The sequence below is a fragment of the Balaenoptera acutorostrata genome, chromosome 7 (assembly GCF_949987535.1).
Source record: "Balaenoptera acutorostrata chromosome 7, mBalAcu1.1, whole genome shotgun sequence".
In the NCBI taxonomy this organism is placed as follows: domain Eukaryota; kingdom Metazoa; phylum Chordata; class Mammalia; order Artiodactyla; family Balaenopteridae; genus Balaenoptera; species Balaenoptera acutorostrata.
Window position 1 is genome coordinate 106,228,517 of NC_080070.1, and position 18,867 is coordinate 106,247,383.

General features: G+C 44.8%; 1 protein-coding gene across 1 annotated transcript; it reads right to left on the reverse strand.

Annotated features, from left to right (window-relative positions):
* Positions 1–1,269: 1,269 nt before the first annotated feature.
* Positions 1,270–18,857, reverse strand: INHBA (inhibin subunit beta A). Its single transcript, XM_007187734.2, has 3 exons — positions 18,735–18,857; positions 15,789–16,318; positions 1,270–6,633 (listed from the first exon to the last, which is right to left on the reverse strand). The coding sequence occupies exons 2-3, from the start codon at positions 16,174–16,176 to the stop codon at positions 5,744–5,746; spliced, it is 1,278 nt and encodes a 425-aa protein (XP_007187796.1). The 5' UTR covers positions 16,177–16,318; positions 18,735–18,857; the 3' UTR covers positions 1,270–5,743.
* Positions 18,858–18,867: the final 10 nt, after the last annotated feature.

Here is an 18,867-nt window from a genome sequence, read left to right on the forward strand (position 1 = left end):
TTCCTAATATATATTCATTATTAAACTTGGCAGGAAATGAAGGCTAATGCATGTGCTAATGTGTGCACATACACACAATTACACACACACACACACACATCACTGAGCCCATAAAGTAAAATACTTCGGACGAAAGGTTTCCTCTAGCAAAATATAAGCATAGAAAAGACAAATTAATAAATATAAAGCAAAACTATAACCATTCTCTTTTTCTAATTTTAAAAAATTGTAACTTTCTTACCTAAAACAGATAAGAAGGGTTTGGTATGAATCTACATAAACTGGGCATTTCACTTGGAGATTATTAAGCTGTCTGGTGAGTATAAATAAAGTACCTGTGTTAAAAAGTTAGAAGTGTGTTCAACACTCAACCCTCACCTCCACCACCACCTTTTTTTCCTTGGAACATAAGGAAACTAACAAAAGAAATGGAAGTATGGAACAGCAAAAAAAAAAAAAAAAAAAAAAAATTAACTTGAGACTTGAATACAGACCTGGCTTGGAATCCTAGTTCCAATTAATGTTACTTAACCGTGCCTCAGATTCATCTGTAAAAGCAGGGTTGTAAGTATCTACTGTTCTGGTTGGCTGAAACAACAATGTGGGAACAGCAAATAAGATGATGAATGGAGACATGCCTGTTCATATGGGCATTTATGGAAGATAGTTTCTCCATATAACCTCTGGGATGGGCACAGATAATAAGGAAAAACCTATAGAAGAAAAGGGTGTACAATCAATTCATTCTGGATTGTACTTGTGTGATTCCAAATTGGTCTGGTTGGCCCCAGTACTTTTCTCTCCTATGTATGTAGTTCTTGAGCCCTGGTTGTTCTATGCAATTCCAGTTGTTTATCCAGAAAGAAAAGGAGGAAGAAAAAAGAGAGGGAAGAAAGAAGGAGGGATGGAGGGAAGGAGGAAAGTGGGAGGGAGGGAGGGAAAGAGGGAATGTCTCTTTATTTCATGTTCCTTGCCACCACAGGAATTTTCCCATTGAGAAATGGGAAATGTAAAAAAATGAATCGAATATAAATATTGCTGGTCCAAGTACCTGCAGCCCATTACAAACCTCTGCCACAGCAATATATATTCTTTTTCTATATGCGCTCTCTCAATTCAGCTTTTGTTCTCTCTCTCCCATTCGATCTATTTTTCTCATACTCTTCCAGATAATTACAGTAGAAATGAAATTATCACCCAGCAAACGACGTGGCAATATGTGTGCAAGGTTGATCTTGGGAAACCAATAAGACAAAAAAATAAAAATAATAAATCCCAAACAGGTCTTTTTATTTAACATAAGGCCAAAGAAGCTATCAGGCGTTGCTGAATACTGTCCACTAACTGTACAAAATATTGACTGCATGCCTCGCAAACACCAAAATATCCGCTGGAATGCCATAGAAATAAATAACTTCTGCTATAAACACATGAAAACATATCAAACTGTTATCTCTTTAAACATATTGTAAATAAAAAAATTACCAGTACTTCTACACAATAAATATTAAGAAACCATTGACATAGTTGAAATGCACTCATATAAATTAACAACTTTAATTACATTAGCCAAACAGACATTGGTTAAAGAACTGCATGTAGTATGCCAAAAAAAAACCAAAAAAAAAAACCAAAATAAAAATCAAAATAAAACAAACAAACAAACAAACAACATAAACCACAGAACATAAAAGGTTTTAAAACAAAACAGGTTTCAGATTATCTTGGCTTTCATAATTATATTTTTCTTTTAAAGAAAAATATCAACCCATTGTCAATGCACTGTTTTTCAAAGCATTTAAATAGAGGGTAAACCCCATCGGAAATTAATACAGAAGAAATGATTCACTTTATGCATAAAAAATAAATAATAATGTAGCTGAGACATGTGGTTTGCTTCTGCTCTTGAAGACGTGAACAGCTTCTAAGCATTCATTTTTCTCTGACCCATACAACAGCTTCTCAGTGATAAAGGGTTTAATTTAAACACACACAATGTCCACCCCCAAGACCTCTGCCCACTTCTACAAGTTCCATTTATTGTGTAGGTTTTCAGGGTGACTAACTTTTCTCTACATTGAAAAGGGAAGTTGCCAAAAGGCCCACAGGAAATCATTTTATCAAGTGAACATGATAATTTGAATCTAAGCTTAATACCTTCTCTGATTTTTAGAGTCATCTTGATGTCCAATCCCATGAGGGTGACAAAAAATTCACTTGCTCTATCTAAGAGAAGGCAGGTACTCTCCTTAAAATCAGAGTGTGGAATCAATCTTAAATAAGTATGAAATTGGTTGATCTTCAGGGACAAGAAAATCCCAACTCAGTGTGCCAGAATTCACCTTACATTTTGGAAAAGAAAAGAAAAGAAAATGTTAATCCAATCTACAACATATTTATCATTCTTAAAAAAATATTTGGTAATAAAGGCTTTTCAGAGCTTTGAAGATTGGTGTGGGTAGATTTTTAAAAGCCTAGAGATGGCCCTACAGAAAGAGTAGAGAGATGCAAAGATCAGATGAAGCCACACTTGTATTAGGAAAACAGACAAGGAAGACCCAATCTGGTAGAATTTAAAAGCTTTTTCTTTTGACCTCATACTGTTCCACGAAAAGTGTGGCTGTTCGCAGAGCTGCATAACTTCCAAGATTATTAAAGATAGTAGTAGTTTATCATTTTATTTCAAGGCCGTATACACTTAATAAAATATTTTGGTTAAAGTTCAAAGATGTGTAATTTAATGTAAATGAAATCTTCCCATTAAAATATTGTCATATGGAATATCATTTAGTTCTGCTTCTAATTACTGTGGCCACTCATCAAACCCCATCGTACCTTCAATACGTCCAGGACTTAGAGGCTTTAGTAGATGGCATATGTATTTGAGATGAATGGAAGCCACAAAGGGGGATCAGCTGTTTTTTTAACCTCTTTTTGCTTTGGCCATTGCCTGGGCCAGCTCTGTTATCACACAGTGAACTACGACTTGGTTTCCCAGGCTATTTACAGGTTCCCATTAGTTCCAGTGCCAAAAAAAGAGGCAGTTCAAAAAGCCCTCCAACCTCTAGACTTTAGTAAATATAGCCAGGTAACGACATTAAATCTGCCTCCATACAGCCTAGTGTGATAGCAGACTGATCTGGTCTATTTCTCAAGAGGAGCTAAACCACCTTGAGTAATATTTGGTTTCTCACTGATATTTTATTTTCCTACTATTAATATTTTTTAAAAATCTATGAATTGACATAGGGCTGAAAGCTTCAATATTTTGCAAAACGCTAATAACGTAATTTTCTGAATTAGACTTTGTTTTTCCAATTTTTGCAAACTTCAAACAAGTCAGTACAAATAAGGTTCTGTATTTTAAAAAGCACATAAATGAATAACTTCCGATCTAGGCAAGCTAAATACTGTAGAATAAATTAGTAACAATTTAGCTTTAAGCAGGTACTTTGATATTTATAAAACAAAGTGGTTTTTGTTTTTTGTTTTTTTTCCTTCTTGCATCCGAATCGACGCATACCAATCTATACATCAAGAGTTTTGGCTGTAAATTAAAATATTCGCAATTTTTACTACTGCCCCCCATCCCTGCTCCCCATTCTTTTCCTTACTCCTACTCTCTTAAACACCTTCCCCCGAATTGTTTATCGTTTTACTAGTGACAACATGATTATTGAGCCCAGCTGTGTAGGGTAGTATTTTTCACAACCAGGCCTTAATCGTAAAAAAAAAATTCAAAAAAACCCAAACAAACACAACCACCTCTTTTATCCTGGCCTAAAGGTTAATTTTTGTCTGCAAAAGCTTCTGATTTAAGATTGATTCCAACAGATAATACATATGTTATCCAAAAATAATCGGCCTAGATTGAACATGAGTTTCCTGTTTTGTTTTCCCAGCAGGGAGTAAATAACTTGTAGAATGGGGGTGGGGGACAAGAAAGAGGAGGGAATTGGATCCCTGTACATTGAAAGAGGGTCTTGTTGAATATTCACTGGAATTCCCAGGCTTTTTCCCATCCGAATTTCTGAAATGTGCCCACCTAGTTCAGAGTAAAAGCAAAAACGATAGCCTATCCTTCTTAAAAATACTGTGTTTTGCACACAAACATTCATTGCTTTAAGAACATTAAAAAATGACAGCCTGAAGTGCTTAAAATGTGTATGGACACGATGCGTCACATGTATACATACACACAGACATGCACGTGCCCGAGCACTGTATATATACACATACAAGCATGGAGCGTTCCATGAATCTGATTGAACTTGATAGCCAACAGTGTACAACTACTGTACATCCAGTATGAAATGTCCTGTTTCATGGATGTAAAAGGAGTCAAAAAACCAAACTTCTCAGGTCTTTCAAGCCTGAACACAATCCACCTTACTCAACCTTGGATCCCAACCCCTGACTCATCGACGGTGAATGATACCAACCACAGACAGACTGTTTAAAGGCTCACACAAATGTCTTTGGTGTATGTGTCTATTTTTTAAGGTACAAAATAATAATAATAATTAGAATTATAATAATAAAAATAGCTATTTTGTGTGCTGTAGCAGTTCTTTTATAGCTCACATTAAGTGCAGCTCAGAACCCGCCCCGCCCCACCCAAAGAAAATACTTGTTAAATAAGGATTAGACAGGTCGAACACCATTGTAGTGCAAATAGTAAACGATTAAAAAAAAAACACAACATTTACAAAATATAGAAATGTTTGGATCCAACAGATGGACAAACATATTCCTTTCAAGTATCTCTCCTTGAAGAAAATAAAAATTAATCAGGTTACTTCCAATACAAAAAAGTCTCTCTTTTTTGTTCTCTCTCAGGTAAACAGTTTCAAACCTATTAGGTTGCATAGTTCTAAGATCATAAGCACCTTAACGAAATGTAACTTGGTATTCTTTTTTCCTTGATCTTTCATGCTTCCCATTCTTGTTCTCAATTTTTTTTTCATTTTGGTTTTTGTTTTGTTGTGGAAGTGGTGCAGAAAAAGAAGGTGTGACCACCTGCACACGAGTGTTCTTTTACCAGAATGTGTGTGTGTGTGTGTGTGTGTGTGGTGTGGAAATGCCTCTGTGTGTGTGGTGTCTGTACGGTGTGTGTGTCTGTGTCCGTGTGTGTGTGTGTGTGTGTGGGTTGTGCATGTCTTTGTGCAGCGTGTGTGTGTCTGTGTGTGTGTCCGTGTGTGTGGTGGGTTGTGTGTGTTTGTGTGCGGTTGTGTCTTTGTGTGTGTGCATGGGCTGATATACACAGAGAGAGGGTCACACAGACATACCTTACGACCTGGGTTACTGGGTGGGAAAGTGCCTATAACTGGCCCTTTCAAACTCATGGCTTTCTAGATGCTATTTGGGTTGTGTCAGCCCACATTACTGCAGACCGGACAAGTTGACTTCGAGGCTCATACCGAAAGGGAACCGAAAAGGAGAGGACAATATTCCCATTTGAGCAACTGCTGTCACCCCTTGAATGCTGGAGGGAGAAGTGAAGGGTACCCCATTTTCCCTCTCCCCCCAAATTCCCACCTCCTTCACTGTTTCATCTCTGAGCCCTGGCTAAGGAATTTCTCCACATCTTCCTTCATCTGCTTCAGGTTTTCTTTTAAGTTTATTATTATTTTTTTTAATTTCTATTCTTCTGGTTGTTTCAGTCAGAAACCTTAAACATGTCTTCATGTCACCACTGTCTTCTCTGGACCATCTTGCTCCCATCCCCCCCGGGCTGGGTGCTCTACGAGCACCCACACTCCTCCACAATCATGTTCTGGATGTCCTTTTTGATGATGTTCTGCCCATCATCATAGTACAACATGGACATGGGTCTCAGCTTGGTGGGCACACAGCACGACTTGAGGTTGGCAAAGGGGCTGTGACCCCGCATGCGGTAGTGGTTGATGACCGTCGAGTGAAAGGAGAGGGATGAACCCGACGTTCCTGCTATGTGGCTGGGACACTCACCCTCGCAGTAGTTGGCGTGATAGCCAGAGGGGGCGATGATCCAGTCATTCCAGCCAATGTCCTTGAAACTGACAAAGAACTGTTTCTTACAGCAGATGTTGACCTTGCCGTCACACTCCAAGCCCCGCCGCCGGCGCCGGTGAGGGTGGTCTTCAGCCTGGCGGGCCTGCAGCATGAGGAAGGGTCTGTGCGACTGCTCCTTCTCCTCGTCCCCTCCCGCCCCTCCTTCTCCGTCCCTCTTCTTCCCTTCCCCCTCCTCTTCTCGCTTCTTCTTCTTGCCCAGGAGCACCAGGCTGGCGCCGGTCTCGTGGCACTGATCACAGGCAATCCGAATGTCCAGGGAGCTCTTGCCCTGGTCCAGCAACCGCTGGATGCAGCTGGAGACGGGGAAGATATGCCAGGTGCTCTTCCGGGCGTCCACCGCCTTCTCTGATATCAACACTTCATTCCTCTCCCCCATCAAGCCCACCTCCTCGGCCTCCTCCCCTGCGTCCCAGCTGCCCTGCGGGTGCTTCTGCTGTTGAAAAAGATGGATGGTGACTTTGGTCCGGGTCCTGTTGGCCTTGGGGACTTTCAGGAAGAGCCAGATTTCTGCACGCTCCACCACGGACAGGTCACTGCCTTCTTTGGAAATCTCAAAGTGCAGCGTCTTCCTGGCTGTGCCTGAGGACGAAACAGCACAAGAGAGAGCAGGGATACGGTTAGTTCTGGGGTTCATGGCCATTCCCTAATTTCAGGCAAGCTCTGTTACAGACCATCTCCAACCGGGCTCCTCAGATGAAGGCCCACAGATCTTAAGGACGGTTTTGACATTTTTAAATGGTTGAAGAAAAATAGGATGCTGTGACATGTGACAATTATATGAAATTTAAATTTCAGTGCCCATAAAGTTTTACTGGACCACAGCTAGGCTCATTTCTTTATAGGTTGTCTACAGCTGCTTTTGCACTAGAACTTGGATTTGAGGAGCCGTGACAGACAGAGTCCGTCTGGCCCACAAAGCTCAAGTGATTTACTCTCTGGCCCTTTCCAGAGAAAGTTTGTCAACTCTTGCTCTAGAAAGAAGAGAGTCTGGATCTGAGTGTGTCTGGGAGACTGGGTCTGTTGACTAACTGACTTAACCTCAGTTTCATCTTTTATAAAAGGGGAAAGACATAGCGACATTTGACCCATTATCCCATAGGTTTGGAAGGACCCAATGGGATAACACAGATGAAGACACACTATAAACTCTAGCAAGCTGTGGGAATACTATTATCCCCAACACAAATATGCACACACACCCCCCCCCACCGTGTAAGTCTGCATGGCCTGTACCCACAGAGCTAGCCTCCCCTTCCTCCACGGCCACAACCCACTTCACTCCCCATCATTCCTCTCCCGGGTCACTGCGACAGCCTTCTCTTTTATGTGCAAGCCGCCAGGCCAGCATGGAGTCAGGCCCCCTCTCCCATCATTTCTCCATTAAGCAAGTAAAGGGATCTTTCCCACAGGTGTATCTGTTTGCATCACTTGTTCCTTCCAATCCTTCACTGAGTTCCTGTTGCCCTCAGTATAAGACAGAAACTGCACAGAGCTCTGGGCTCTGCCTGAGCTGCTCCCGCCTTCCAGCTCAGCTGTCTCCCGCTGCCCCATCCTCACGGGCCAGTCACGCAGCCTGAGCATCTCACACAATCTCTCACCTCCAGGCAGGGACACTTGCCGTTCTTTCTGCCCAGAAGACTCCCGCTCCCAAAACACCAGCCTCCGTGGCTGCCCTATTAAGGTTTCAGTTTTCAGACGGGACAACCCTCTTCCTAAGCCACCTCTGACATCTCCACCCACACCCTCCTGCCAGTCTAGCTTAGGACGCCCCAGGTCTGAGGTCCTGTCTGTCTCATTCACTGTCATAGCCCAGAATTTAGCAGAAAGTAGGCAATTACTTGCTTCCTTATTAACACATGGAGGCGCCCTTAGCATTGAGCTAGATTAAGAGATCCATCTCCTACCCCCTACATCCCCCAGACCACTGCCTGCATGTACCTGCTTCCCACTCTGAGTACACGCATCCCGAGTCCAAATCTGACAACCATCTGAAAGTTCATCTTAGAACTCGCAACTCCCTGGGGAGTGGGGGGTGGGGGGTGGTCTCCCTGCCTGGATTTCTATAGCTAACGGAAATCCAGCCATACTTATCACTCTCAGCCCTGAGATGTTTACGGTACTATAAATTTTAGGCCCGGTTTCAAGTTCTCTGCGGCAGAATGCAGGCTCTTCTGTGCATGGCGAGCTGTAGATTCTGTTCTTAATTTAACACGCTCTGCACAGTGTGATTGTGCTAGTGGTAAATTCACGGAGGCCGGGGCCGAGAAGGTTTGCATAGGAAAGGTGCTCCGGCATCTGTATAGGAACTTGGGAGGACACTGGCCCTGATGGCGGTGGTGGCGAGGGGCAGACCTCGCATCTCTGGCGGGAGTTGAAATGAATCATGAAGTTAGGTTTATGATTAGATCACCAGAGCGGGGAGCAGTCAGAGGAGGAAACTGTCTTTTTTTAGGAAGCATGATGACTTTTTTTTTTCCAAAATGGGAATCCATTACTCTCCTTTGCTAAAAAAACGGCGGGGTGCTGGGGGGTTGGGGGGGAGGGGGATGGTAGTGATTGTTGGTCTTTTAAGAAAGCAAAAGAGGAGAGTCCAGGAGACCGAGCTTCATGGTTTAAATCTAAAAAGAGGGTCGGCTGTAGTGGTAGGGTCCTGCCGAGACCAGAGGAAAAAGCTGCCGGAAGCTGCCCTAGGCTCTGCGACCCGGCCCGGAGGAGAGCGTGGTCCCCTCCAGCTCCCGCACATCCGCCCTGCCCCGCGGAGGATGTTAGACAAGCCCCTCGCTGTTCTCCCTTCTGCTTCCGCCCCCGGCCGGCTTCTGAAACCCTAAACCGCACAGGGTGCCACTCTAAAGACAAAGAGGTAGTAGCTGCAAAATTAGAGAAGCCAGAGGCCACAAGGTTCTGTTTTGTTTTTCTAGGAAAGAGTGTGAAACGGGAGAGTCTGTCCGTCCCCGGGCTGGGAGAGCCCTCTGGGTTTGACGTAACTCATCCCCACAGGCTCTGCTCTGCTGTAACCCATGTTGGCCAGCGGGGCGCTGAGGGTGAAGGGAGATGGTCCCCGGGTAAAGAGAGGGTCCAGGTGGCAGTGTGGACCCACCCACACTGGACTTTCCTTGAATAAAATCCAGAGAAGTCTACACATGCTGGGAGGGGGTGGTGAGATGCTCACTGGCCGACCTGTACAAGCGAGAGCGCATGCAAATTGCCTCTGGAGGGTCAGCGAGGCCGAGGCCCCTTGCTTCCAGCAACAGCCTACAGGGCGGCCCCTCATTTCACAAGAGCTGGTTTCTAAAGCAAGATATGGCTCCACCCCTTCTTCACAGGCAGCCGTACTTGGAAGCAAATGATTTAGTGTTCCTGAGAGAGGATTGTACAAAGAGAGCACTCATTAGAGGGGGCTCAATCTGTCAGGTGCTGTTATATTAGGATCAGAGAGTCATCATAAAATGACTTTCATCCTGGTCCTGGCTGGTAATTAACTGCATCGCATCGCCTGCGTCCTGGGAAGAGACACCGTGCTGAAATAGGCATCGGTTTAATGATCTGAGCAGAAAGACTCGGTTCCCTGTATTTGCCTCCACTGCCTGCGGACGGATCTCTCCCCCATATTTCTGACATTTGGATTTTCCCCCTACTAATTGACATGCCTGTCGCCTCCTTCTCCTGGTGTCCATTTCTGGAACTGCTATTTGTATATTGCATGAGGTTTTATCAGGGAAAAAAATAAAACTGAGATCCAATTTCATGAAAATGCTGTTGCCATAATGCTCAGGAGAACGGGGGGAAGAGAGAGATTCAAGGCTTCCTAATGTCTACCTTACATGCAGGTACATTTTCAAAGTTCTATTGTATTCTGGCTTATTCAGCAGTGCATATTTTTTTTCTTTTACATCTAGCTTTCATTGCAGAAGTGGGTGGGGAGAATGAGACAGCTAGACGCTGGATGGAATTCATATATACCAGGGCTGTAGGTCTCAGAAAGATATTACAACCCTCAAATTTCTTAGGCATGAAAAATATAAGTAGTCAGCCACTTGATTATATTTGCTTTATCTGTGTTTTACCTGAGACAGATGGCTATACTGCAGTGATGGTTTCAGGATGCTCCAATCCTCAAATCTCTACGCAGAGCAACTCGAAAAATGGAGGGAGGTTGCCTAAGGCTGAGGTGTTTAGGATCAATTGCTAGTCAGTTTCAGGTTTGACTTAAATATCTCCTGCTATAAAATCTCGGAATGGAAGTCTTCCCATAGTGCTTTGTGGTACAGCATCAGTTTATACAGGTGTGCACTGGGTTCCTACACTGTTACCTGCCTATCTAGATAGAGCTGGAGGCTTTGCTAACCTTTCATTACCTACTCTCTGATAATATTCTTTTCATCCTCTGTGCTATTTTTTCTCTCCCGAGGCTTGTGAGCAAGGCTTGTATCACAGCCTGCTCCGCCTGAGTAATTCACTAAGAAAGTCCCACGCAAACCCATGTGGGTGATAATATTTCATCACTTAAACCTCTCTTGAGCTCGGTGGACACATACCAAAAGGAGAGAAAAAAAGGGCCTAAAAATGGGTAGGAGGGATGACTACTGCACCTTATAGGGAACACCTCAGAAATGTTGCCGGACGGGAGGAAAGACTTTGGAAGGCTGGAAGGGAAAACACCTGAAAGCACATTTTCCTTGGCTTTTGTGCTTTCAGAATTTTTCAGGTGTTTTTAAGAACTCACTCACTGAACCGGCATGCCAAGGGTTAAGCAGCCAGGCTCCTGGTTGTTCCCCTCCGCCCACATCAGGATACAAAACTCTGCTCATCCACCCCACACCCCCCCCCCCCCCTCCAGCATCTCAGGTTCATGGGCGCCTGAACAACTCCAATGAAATAAGCAATACTAACAAGCAGGGTTTCATTTTTGATATGGTTTCTTCCTCACCGGGGTCCTGCTCAAAGTATGCTGCCCTTCTCCATGTGGGTAATGATTAAATCCCAAATGTTAATGTAAAGAGCCTTGTTGTTTATGGAGAAGTTAAAGTCACCATGGGGGGTGGAGGGAAACCTCGGTGTAAAACGCGGCTATGACTTCAATTTTCCGTCCTTTCACCAAGGTTTCCCTGTGCCTAGATGTGGTATAGTCATGGGTAGGAGAAGACAGAGCTACCTTTGAAGGCATGTGTGTTCCCTGAAGCACTAATTTTGCATTTGGACTGTTTCCAGGGGTTTCTGCAGAAAGCAGCAAGTGAGGCCTTAAAGGTTATGCCTCCTTTAACCTACAGGAGAGGGTCTTGCCTGTAGCAGAACTACAAGTTTGGTTATAAATTATCTTTTGAATTTTTTAGCCTGAAATATCTTTTCTTAAGATGTGCTATTGAATTGTAAATGCCCGGCCACATTCCTGCATCTTTCATTTGAAGGGTGATGAAAAAGTTTAAATATTTAGAGAGAAAGGGATTTTAGTTTCCTAAAAGAAGTAGAAAAAAATCCTGAAGGTTCAACCCACAGTCTTTCAGAGACTTCTTCCAAAGTTCCTGAGAACTCTTACACTATGAATTTTTGGAGCTAGGAATCAGTTGGGTAGGAAGCATTCTGAACTACAGCTAAGAGATGGTGCCTGAGTATATTTTAGCAGAAGAGGGGGCAAGACGAAAAATCCTAGGAAGGTACGATTCCTGGCTCTCCAAATATGAAAACTGTATTTCTACCCTGACACTCTACCCTCACCCCGACTCCAGTGCACCTCCTCCACCGGCCCAAACCACTAACACATCTCTTTTCACATCTTTTCCCAACCATTTCTCTCTACACTCTCGGTTCAGAAACAAACGCATCCTCCAAAGCCGTAAGCTCTGTTCCCACAAGGTGTTAAATAAATAGACTTTCTCCTCCCTGTTCGAAGTCACTTGTCATTTGTCGCTGGTGAAAACCGTTGATAAGACAGGACAACTAGGCAACAACATCAGGGGAGATGGAAGAGGTTTTTTTGTAAAAGCCCAGGCGGCCGTATTAGGGAGAGACCTGTGAGCAAAGCAGTATTGTTGATGATTCATGGTCACATTTCTCCCCGCTCTGCTTTGTTTGCTTCTGAAATTTCTCATTCCTCTGTCTTCCGTAGAGCTCCGGAATGTTCACATGTATCACTAGAATTCCCATTTCCTTTCCTTCTGTCTCATTTAAAATGTTACAGGTAGTAGTCATGTCCCTCCCAACCCATAAAATCCTAACTTTTCCTGCAGAATGGTAGGAAGGAGGGGGTAGCTGATAATCACCAAGATTAGGGCGATTCAGGCTAGGGCTTCCAGTAGGTGAAATTGTGTTTCCCTAAAAGATTAACTGGTTAAGGAGCAAAAGTCTTTGGAATGCGCCCTCTTGTGGCCGATCATTTCCCATTATTCAGCGAAGAAAGTGTGTAACCCCTAAAGACACCCTCCAGTGAGGGTGAATTCATTCCCAGGCAAGTTCAGAAGACTGGCGTGGGGTGATGGGAGTCAACTCCACCTTGAGATGGCTTTCTTGGGGTGGAGGAAAACAGTCATCCCAGCAAGCTGCCTTCGACCCCTGTTTGGGAACATTTGTGTACATTTCTAACTCAGATCTTCTGTACCTAGTATCTTCCAAGGGAGGAGCTTTATGTGTTGCTTTCAAACCCACATGGCTGGGCTATGTGAGCATTTTCTATTTGTTGGTGCTTGATTTGTCTTTCTTCCCCTATCCTTTCTTCAACAAGTGCTATCAATTGCTAACTTCATTACCAGAATCAGAGTATCAATTTGGCCTCATAGGAGGACTCAAGGATACAGTGTTATTGTACTTTGACCAGCTATTGTCACAAATGAAAAAAAAAAAAAGAAGAGAAATTAAGATAGAGCGGTCAAGAAGACCACTGATTTTGACTTCAATGACAATTATGGTGATAGTTGGCTTGGCCCTACCCATCCCTTCCTCTTTTCCTTTAAGGTGTTAAAGTAAACAACAGAGGATTCTGTTGCCAGCCTTGAAAATATACAGTCACCTCCGTGAGCAATCTGGGGTGACAGACTTGAAAATCATTTTTGTTTGTGGGAATACATTTCAGAGAGCCTGAGGGCAAGGCTTCGCTGATTAGTCAATAACAGCTCATATCAGCTTTACCAAGATGGGGTGCTTTCCACCTGAGCACTAGGGGACAGACTCAGTTCAACAAGTTCCTGGCACTTGAGTTCTTGGAGTTCCTCAACTGCGGTGGCCATGTCTTGGCCTTATTCAACCATCCTGATGAGCAGAGGCCACAATTAAACAAGAATCCCCAAATGAGGAATTTTGAGGCTGAAGGATGCATCTGGGGTGAACATCGGTGACATGCATGCAGGTGACAGATGACTTACTGACTGGATTCTGTGCTGTACAGAACAGTTTCTAAAGAAAAGAAAAATGAATGCCCTTTGCTATCTCCCAGAACCTTGATGTTTGACGTCGTTTGAGCATTGCTAAGGTTGAATTGTTCCAAAAGTAACAAGACATTTTCGTGTATTCACTACAATCATCCCGAAGATAAATCTCTTTCCTGGGTCAGCAAAAGAACAGCAAAATACTCACATGGTACTTACTCTCCTTGGAGAGTAGATTGTCCACAGAGCAATCGTTTTTGTGAAATCATACAAAATCGACTTAAAGTTGAGGCGTGAAACTTCTCAAACGAGAAGCAAGCGTGTCATAAACCTTTTCTAAGAATCCAGCGGCTCACCCAAAGTCAAGTTGTAAACTCAACCAGGAGGACTTTTGCATTACAGACCTTAAACTTTAGTCCACATGTGAGTCAAATGAATCCACCTTTTCAAAAAGTAGCTCAATTTCTTTCAAACTAAACACCTACCAGAAAAGATCTTTTTAAAAATGACGAGATTTCATATAATTGAGAAAAAGATTGGCACTCAGATGAGGGCCATAAGTGAGAAAGACGGTAAAGAGTCAAATTCTTTTACTGCAAAATCTCTCAGTGCCAAGTGAGTAATTTGCTACACAAGTCAGAGAAGTCAGAAAGTGGGCATATTGCTAGCATCAGGCGTAGAGTTAAAAGTGGCCAAAGGCAGAGGTCTACCTAGTCATATGACGTGGGAAAAGCCAATTGAGGAAGAGCTGCAATTAAGGCCCTTCTGTGTGGCAACTGGTATATAGAAACATATATAGGGTCCCTCTGTGGCAGAAGGAGCAGTCCCTAGACCACTGGAATCCATTCCCTGCTCAGGACCCCAGGAATGGCTGAGAAAAACTGGGTGACAACTCAAAAACTCCAACCTGCCTTTTTTCACTCAATAAGCTTCACAAGATAAAGTCAAAAGTATCATGTCCTTTGCAGCTGCATTATAAAAAAAAAGCTTTAAGCGAAGGAAGTCAGACGTTCTTGAAAAGAAAGAAGCTTCTGGTGAGACAGCTAAACTGCCCACAGGACACCAGGGCTTTTCCTACGAGGGGAAGCCAGCAAACTAGCAGGCTATCTCCCCCAGAAGGATGCCCAGGTCTCTCATGGTTTTCTTGGAAATATAACATCTGAGTCAACAGGTTTTCAGGACTGGAAATTCTGAGTGTTGCCTTAATTGTTTATACTACTGCGGCAAACTTTTAAACAGCAATGCTGGGAGTCCCGGCACATACTTTACTGGCCATATGCTCCACCAAACAAAACAATGGCATTCCTTTCAAATGGATTTGGCAAGGGAGACGGTTCTTTAGCCTGGCATTACCATGAAAGTAACATGAAATTAACACATCTGTGTGCCTGGGCTGCATGCAGGGGCTTGTAGGCTGGCAAAAGGATCTGGGTCACCTAACTGTAAAAATAACCTGGCCCCCAGGGTCTCCAGCCCGCCCTTTTGACAGGTAATTTTTTTCTTCAGCAACAGGTTAGCTCGGTCCTGAGCCAACGATGAGAATCTATTTATTAAAGTTCTTCCTCTTAAGGATTGAGGGAGCGCTCAGCGTAGTATCTGAGAGCACTTTGTCAAGGTTGCATTCCTTGGCCGAGAGCTCTTAGTAACTTTACAGAGAACAAAACTCTTTTTTTCTTTTTTTTTTGGTTCAGAGAGCAAAAGTCAGTGCTCCGAAAGGGACTGCTGGTTCAATGTCATCTGTTCCCTAACCCCCCAGCCCCCAAAGTTGCTCTTCGCTGCCTAGAATGTGATGTCTGTGCTCTTACAGGCAGAATTTCTAAAGGTCAAAATGACTGTCACTAATATGCCCTGCTTCTCGGATGTGGCCCCTGATTGGATTTTTTAAAGGAAAGGGGTTGCTTTTAAGACAATGACTTCATCTGTGCCATGCCGCCCCGATCCCGCGCTCGCCGCCCCTCCCCTCCCCCCAGTAAAAACTTGGGATGGGGTCCGGAAGCCTCCAGGCTCCCCCCCCGCCCCCCCCCCCCTCCCCCGGGCCAGCACCCGAAAATGCCCCGGCTTTTCCTCCGGGCTGCTCTGATCTGGTTTCCCCGGCAGGCCGAGGGAGCCTCTCCCAGAGCGGCTTCCTGCTCCAGATCGGGCCGAGAGCTTCCTCCGGGGCGACGGGCTGAGATACGCAAGTGTGACCTAGTCACCTCCTGCCGGGGCTCAGCCCGGGAGCCCAGCTCTGTGCGGTCCTGTCCCCCTCCCCTGCGTCCCCTAATAACTCCTGACCTTGCCCGGCAGGGTACCCCTGGAGGGCAAGAAGTTCCTCCCAGGACTGTCAGACCAACATGACCACCACCACCCCCGTCCCATCCCCCCAGGGTCGGCACCCACCTGACTCCGCGAACGTGATGATCTCCGAGGTCTGCTCCATTAGTTCATTCATTTCTGCCCTCCTGCCGATGTCATCCTCTATCTCCACGTACCCGTTCTCCCCGACTTTGCCCACATGAAGCTTTCTGATCGCGTTCAGAAGCGCCGCCTTGGGTACCGGCTGGGTGACATCGGGTCTCTTCTTCAAGTGCAGCATGTTTAAAATGTGCTTCTTAACGGCCTCCACCATCTCCGGCTGAGAGTTGGGTACGTCCTTTGGGAGGGTGGCCAGCGCACAGGACGGGCAGTCGGGGGTTGCACTGTGCCCCTCGGATCCCGGGGTGGGGGAACTCCTCACTATAATCCAGCAACTCACCAACAAAAATCCTCGCAGCCAAAGCAAGGGCATCCTGGCAGCAAAAGTTGTTGTGATTGCCCTTTTAAAAGGCTCTGCTTTTCCTCCCCCCCACTCACACACAGGTTTTTTTTTTTTTTTTTTTTTCCTTTTTGGGTTTTTTTTTTTTTTTTCTTTCTCCTCTTCAGTCAATTCTCTGGAACAAGAACAAAAAGTTTTCTGTGAAGTTTTGTTTGCAGGTTCCCTCTCTGAATGCAGTCAGTGCTGTAGGTTTGTGGCTTGTCAGGGAGGAGAGTTCTGACTGTCTCCCAGTAAAAGAGAAGGAGGGAGGGAGGGAGGGAGGGAGGGAGGGATGGAGGGAGGGAGGGAGGGAGAGACAGGGTGGGGGGGGGAGACAGACAGAGACAGAGAATGGATGGGAGGGAAAGAGAGACTGGGAAAGAGGAGAGAGGGGGAGAGAAGAGAGAGGGAGAGAAGGGGGAGAGGGAGAGAGGGAGGGAGGGAGGGAAGGAGGGAAAGAGAGAGAGGGAGAGAGAGAGAGAGAGAGGGAGAGAGAGGGAGTGATTGGCCCTAAGTGAGTGAGTGAATGGGAGAGGGAGGGAGTTTGTCTGTGAGTAAAGGCTGTGATTAGGAAGGGGAGGGACAGCTCTTTCTGACAGGCTGCCTGCCTTCTGCGTACCGCTCCCTCACACACACCTCTCTTCAAATATCACCATTCTCCTCTGGAGTTCTACTTTCCCTTCTGAAAGAAATTCTCCTGATTTGCTGCTGCTGCTTTCCCCTTTCTTTCTCTGCCCAGTCCCCTTGCTTCACCTTCTTCCTCTTTTGCAGGGGAAAGCAAAGCCCCAATCAATGGCCTGTCTCCATCGACAGGGAGGACCAGACGGAAACAGCCTGCCCCCAGCACCCCTCCATCCTGCCCGGCCACAGCCTGGAAGGTGGGGCTCGGAAAGAGGGGTCACTGGGGCCAGCCTGATCTTGCTGGCCAGAGGGAATCCTGCAGACCCTCCTTTTCCCCCATTCATTCATATTTCAATGTTCAGGGCCGTCAACAGTGGCAGGCTATCAGAGGGGAGCCCAATAGAACTTTTGTTTGGGGTCATATAATACACTCTACTTTTCCCAACTGCAGAATGCAGCCGGGCATTGAAAGATCCACAGGCAGGCAAGCAGCACGGTACATGCTCTCGTCATGTGAAGCTCTGTCCCCTCTCTTTAGCCGCCGCCCCTCCTGCCCGGCACACACACTCCGGGATGACAGCCCACCACCGCTGGCCCTGACTTCACAGGCAAAATGCAAAATTCCGTTGGCCGTTCCCACATTATTTTATACAAATAATGCACTCCTGTGACTTGAATAACTGGTCCTAGGGGGAAAGAATCTCTAAAATATATTGGCAAATTATTTTCTCTGTCATGTGGTAGTTTGTTCAGCCTGCCCCCTACCCCCATCCCGGACCAGTCTGTTCACGGACTGGCCTCTTGATGGCTTCTTTTTCTCTCAAAGGAACAGCACAGATGAAATCATCATGGATTTCAGTGTTCACGGAAAAAGAAAAATGTGAATTTTTAAACAATGCCTCTCTGAGTTTTTTTAATTCTCCTCCCCCCTGCCCCCCCCCCCTTTTTTTCATTTTCTGTCTTATTGCTTTTATCTTGCAGAAGTATCTTTAAGAGGTCCATCTGTTAAAGCTTTCCTTCCCTCTCGGGTTTTTTTTTTTTTTTTCCCCACACATAAGCCCTCTGAGTTTCTGTAGATACAGTCAGCTTATATCTGACACCTAGTGTGTTCAGAGCACTAGAATCAAGCAATGCACTTTGGGTGGGAAAAGTTAATAAACAGCATTACTTGCAAGCATAAGAGCTGAGGGCAAGGGGAGGAGGGTGAGACCAGTGTGATACTAAGTTACAATTACAGTTTGCACAGGTAACAATGCTTTTCTGAATTGGATACCCTGCCCCCCTTTGCTGAAGCATCTGCCTGCGAGGCTTTCTCTGTTACCATCAATTACACTGTTACTATTTTTAAGATTTTGTTGACCTTCCCTAAAGAGTCTAGTTTTTTTTTTTTAATTGGGGGATGGTGAAAGAGAATGGGGAAAGAGGGGGAGCATTTGTGTTAATCATCGCTTAATAAAATACCCTGGAAATAGAAGACTTATAATCTACCTATTTGGCGTCACATATGCAATACCCAAAGCATTTCGTAGCCCAATTAAGTTTTACAAGAGAGGCTGAACTAGAACTCAAAGTTTCACGACTCCAAACAACTTGAGAGTCCCAATAGCTGCATTTAGATAAGAGCAACCCATCATCTGAACTCTCTCTGTATGTGAGTTTGTCTGTGTTCCCTGAATTTACTGTTTGTGAATGTAACTTAAAAATCAGCTTTCTCTTTGGCACAGGTCCTTGTATAGAGGTGCTGAACTGGGTTGTAGAAACACATAATCTATTTGCATGCTGTACTATTAAAAGCTCTACTAACTTGCTTGAATACATAAAAAGGTACAGATCACAATCTGCATGGAAGTGCCAGTAAGTTGTAAAAGTCCTGCTCACCATCTGACTATGAACGTGGAAAGAGCTCAGAAGTAAGAGTGAAAAAGCATTACCTTTCCGGTCCTCTCACCAGCAGACTCTTGTCTCATGTGGTAAGAGCTGTCCAAGTTCCTCTTCATGGTATTGGCACTGAGCAGTTTTATACTGTACTACTTATTTGTACAGTCACACACGGGTACCAGTCAA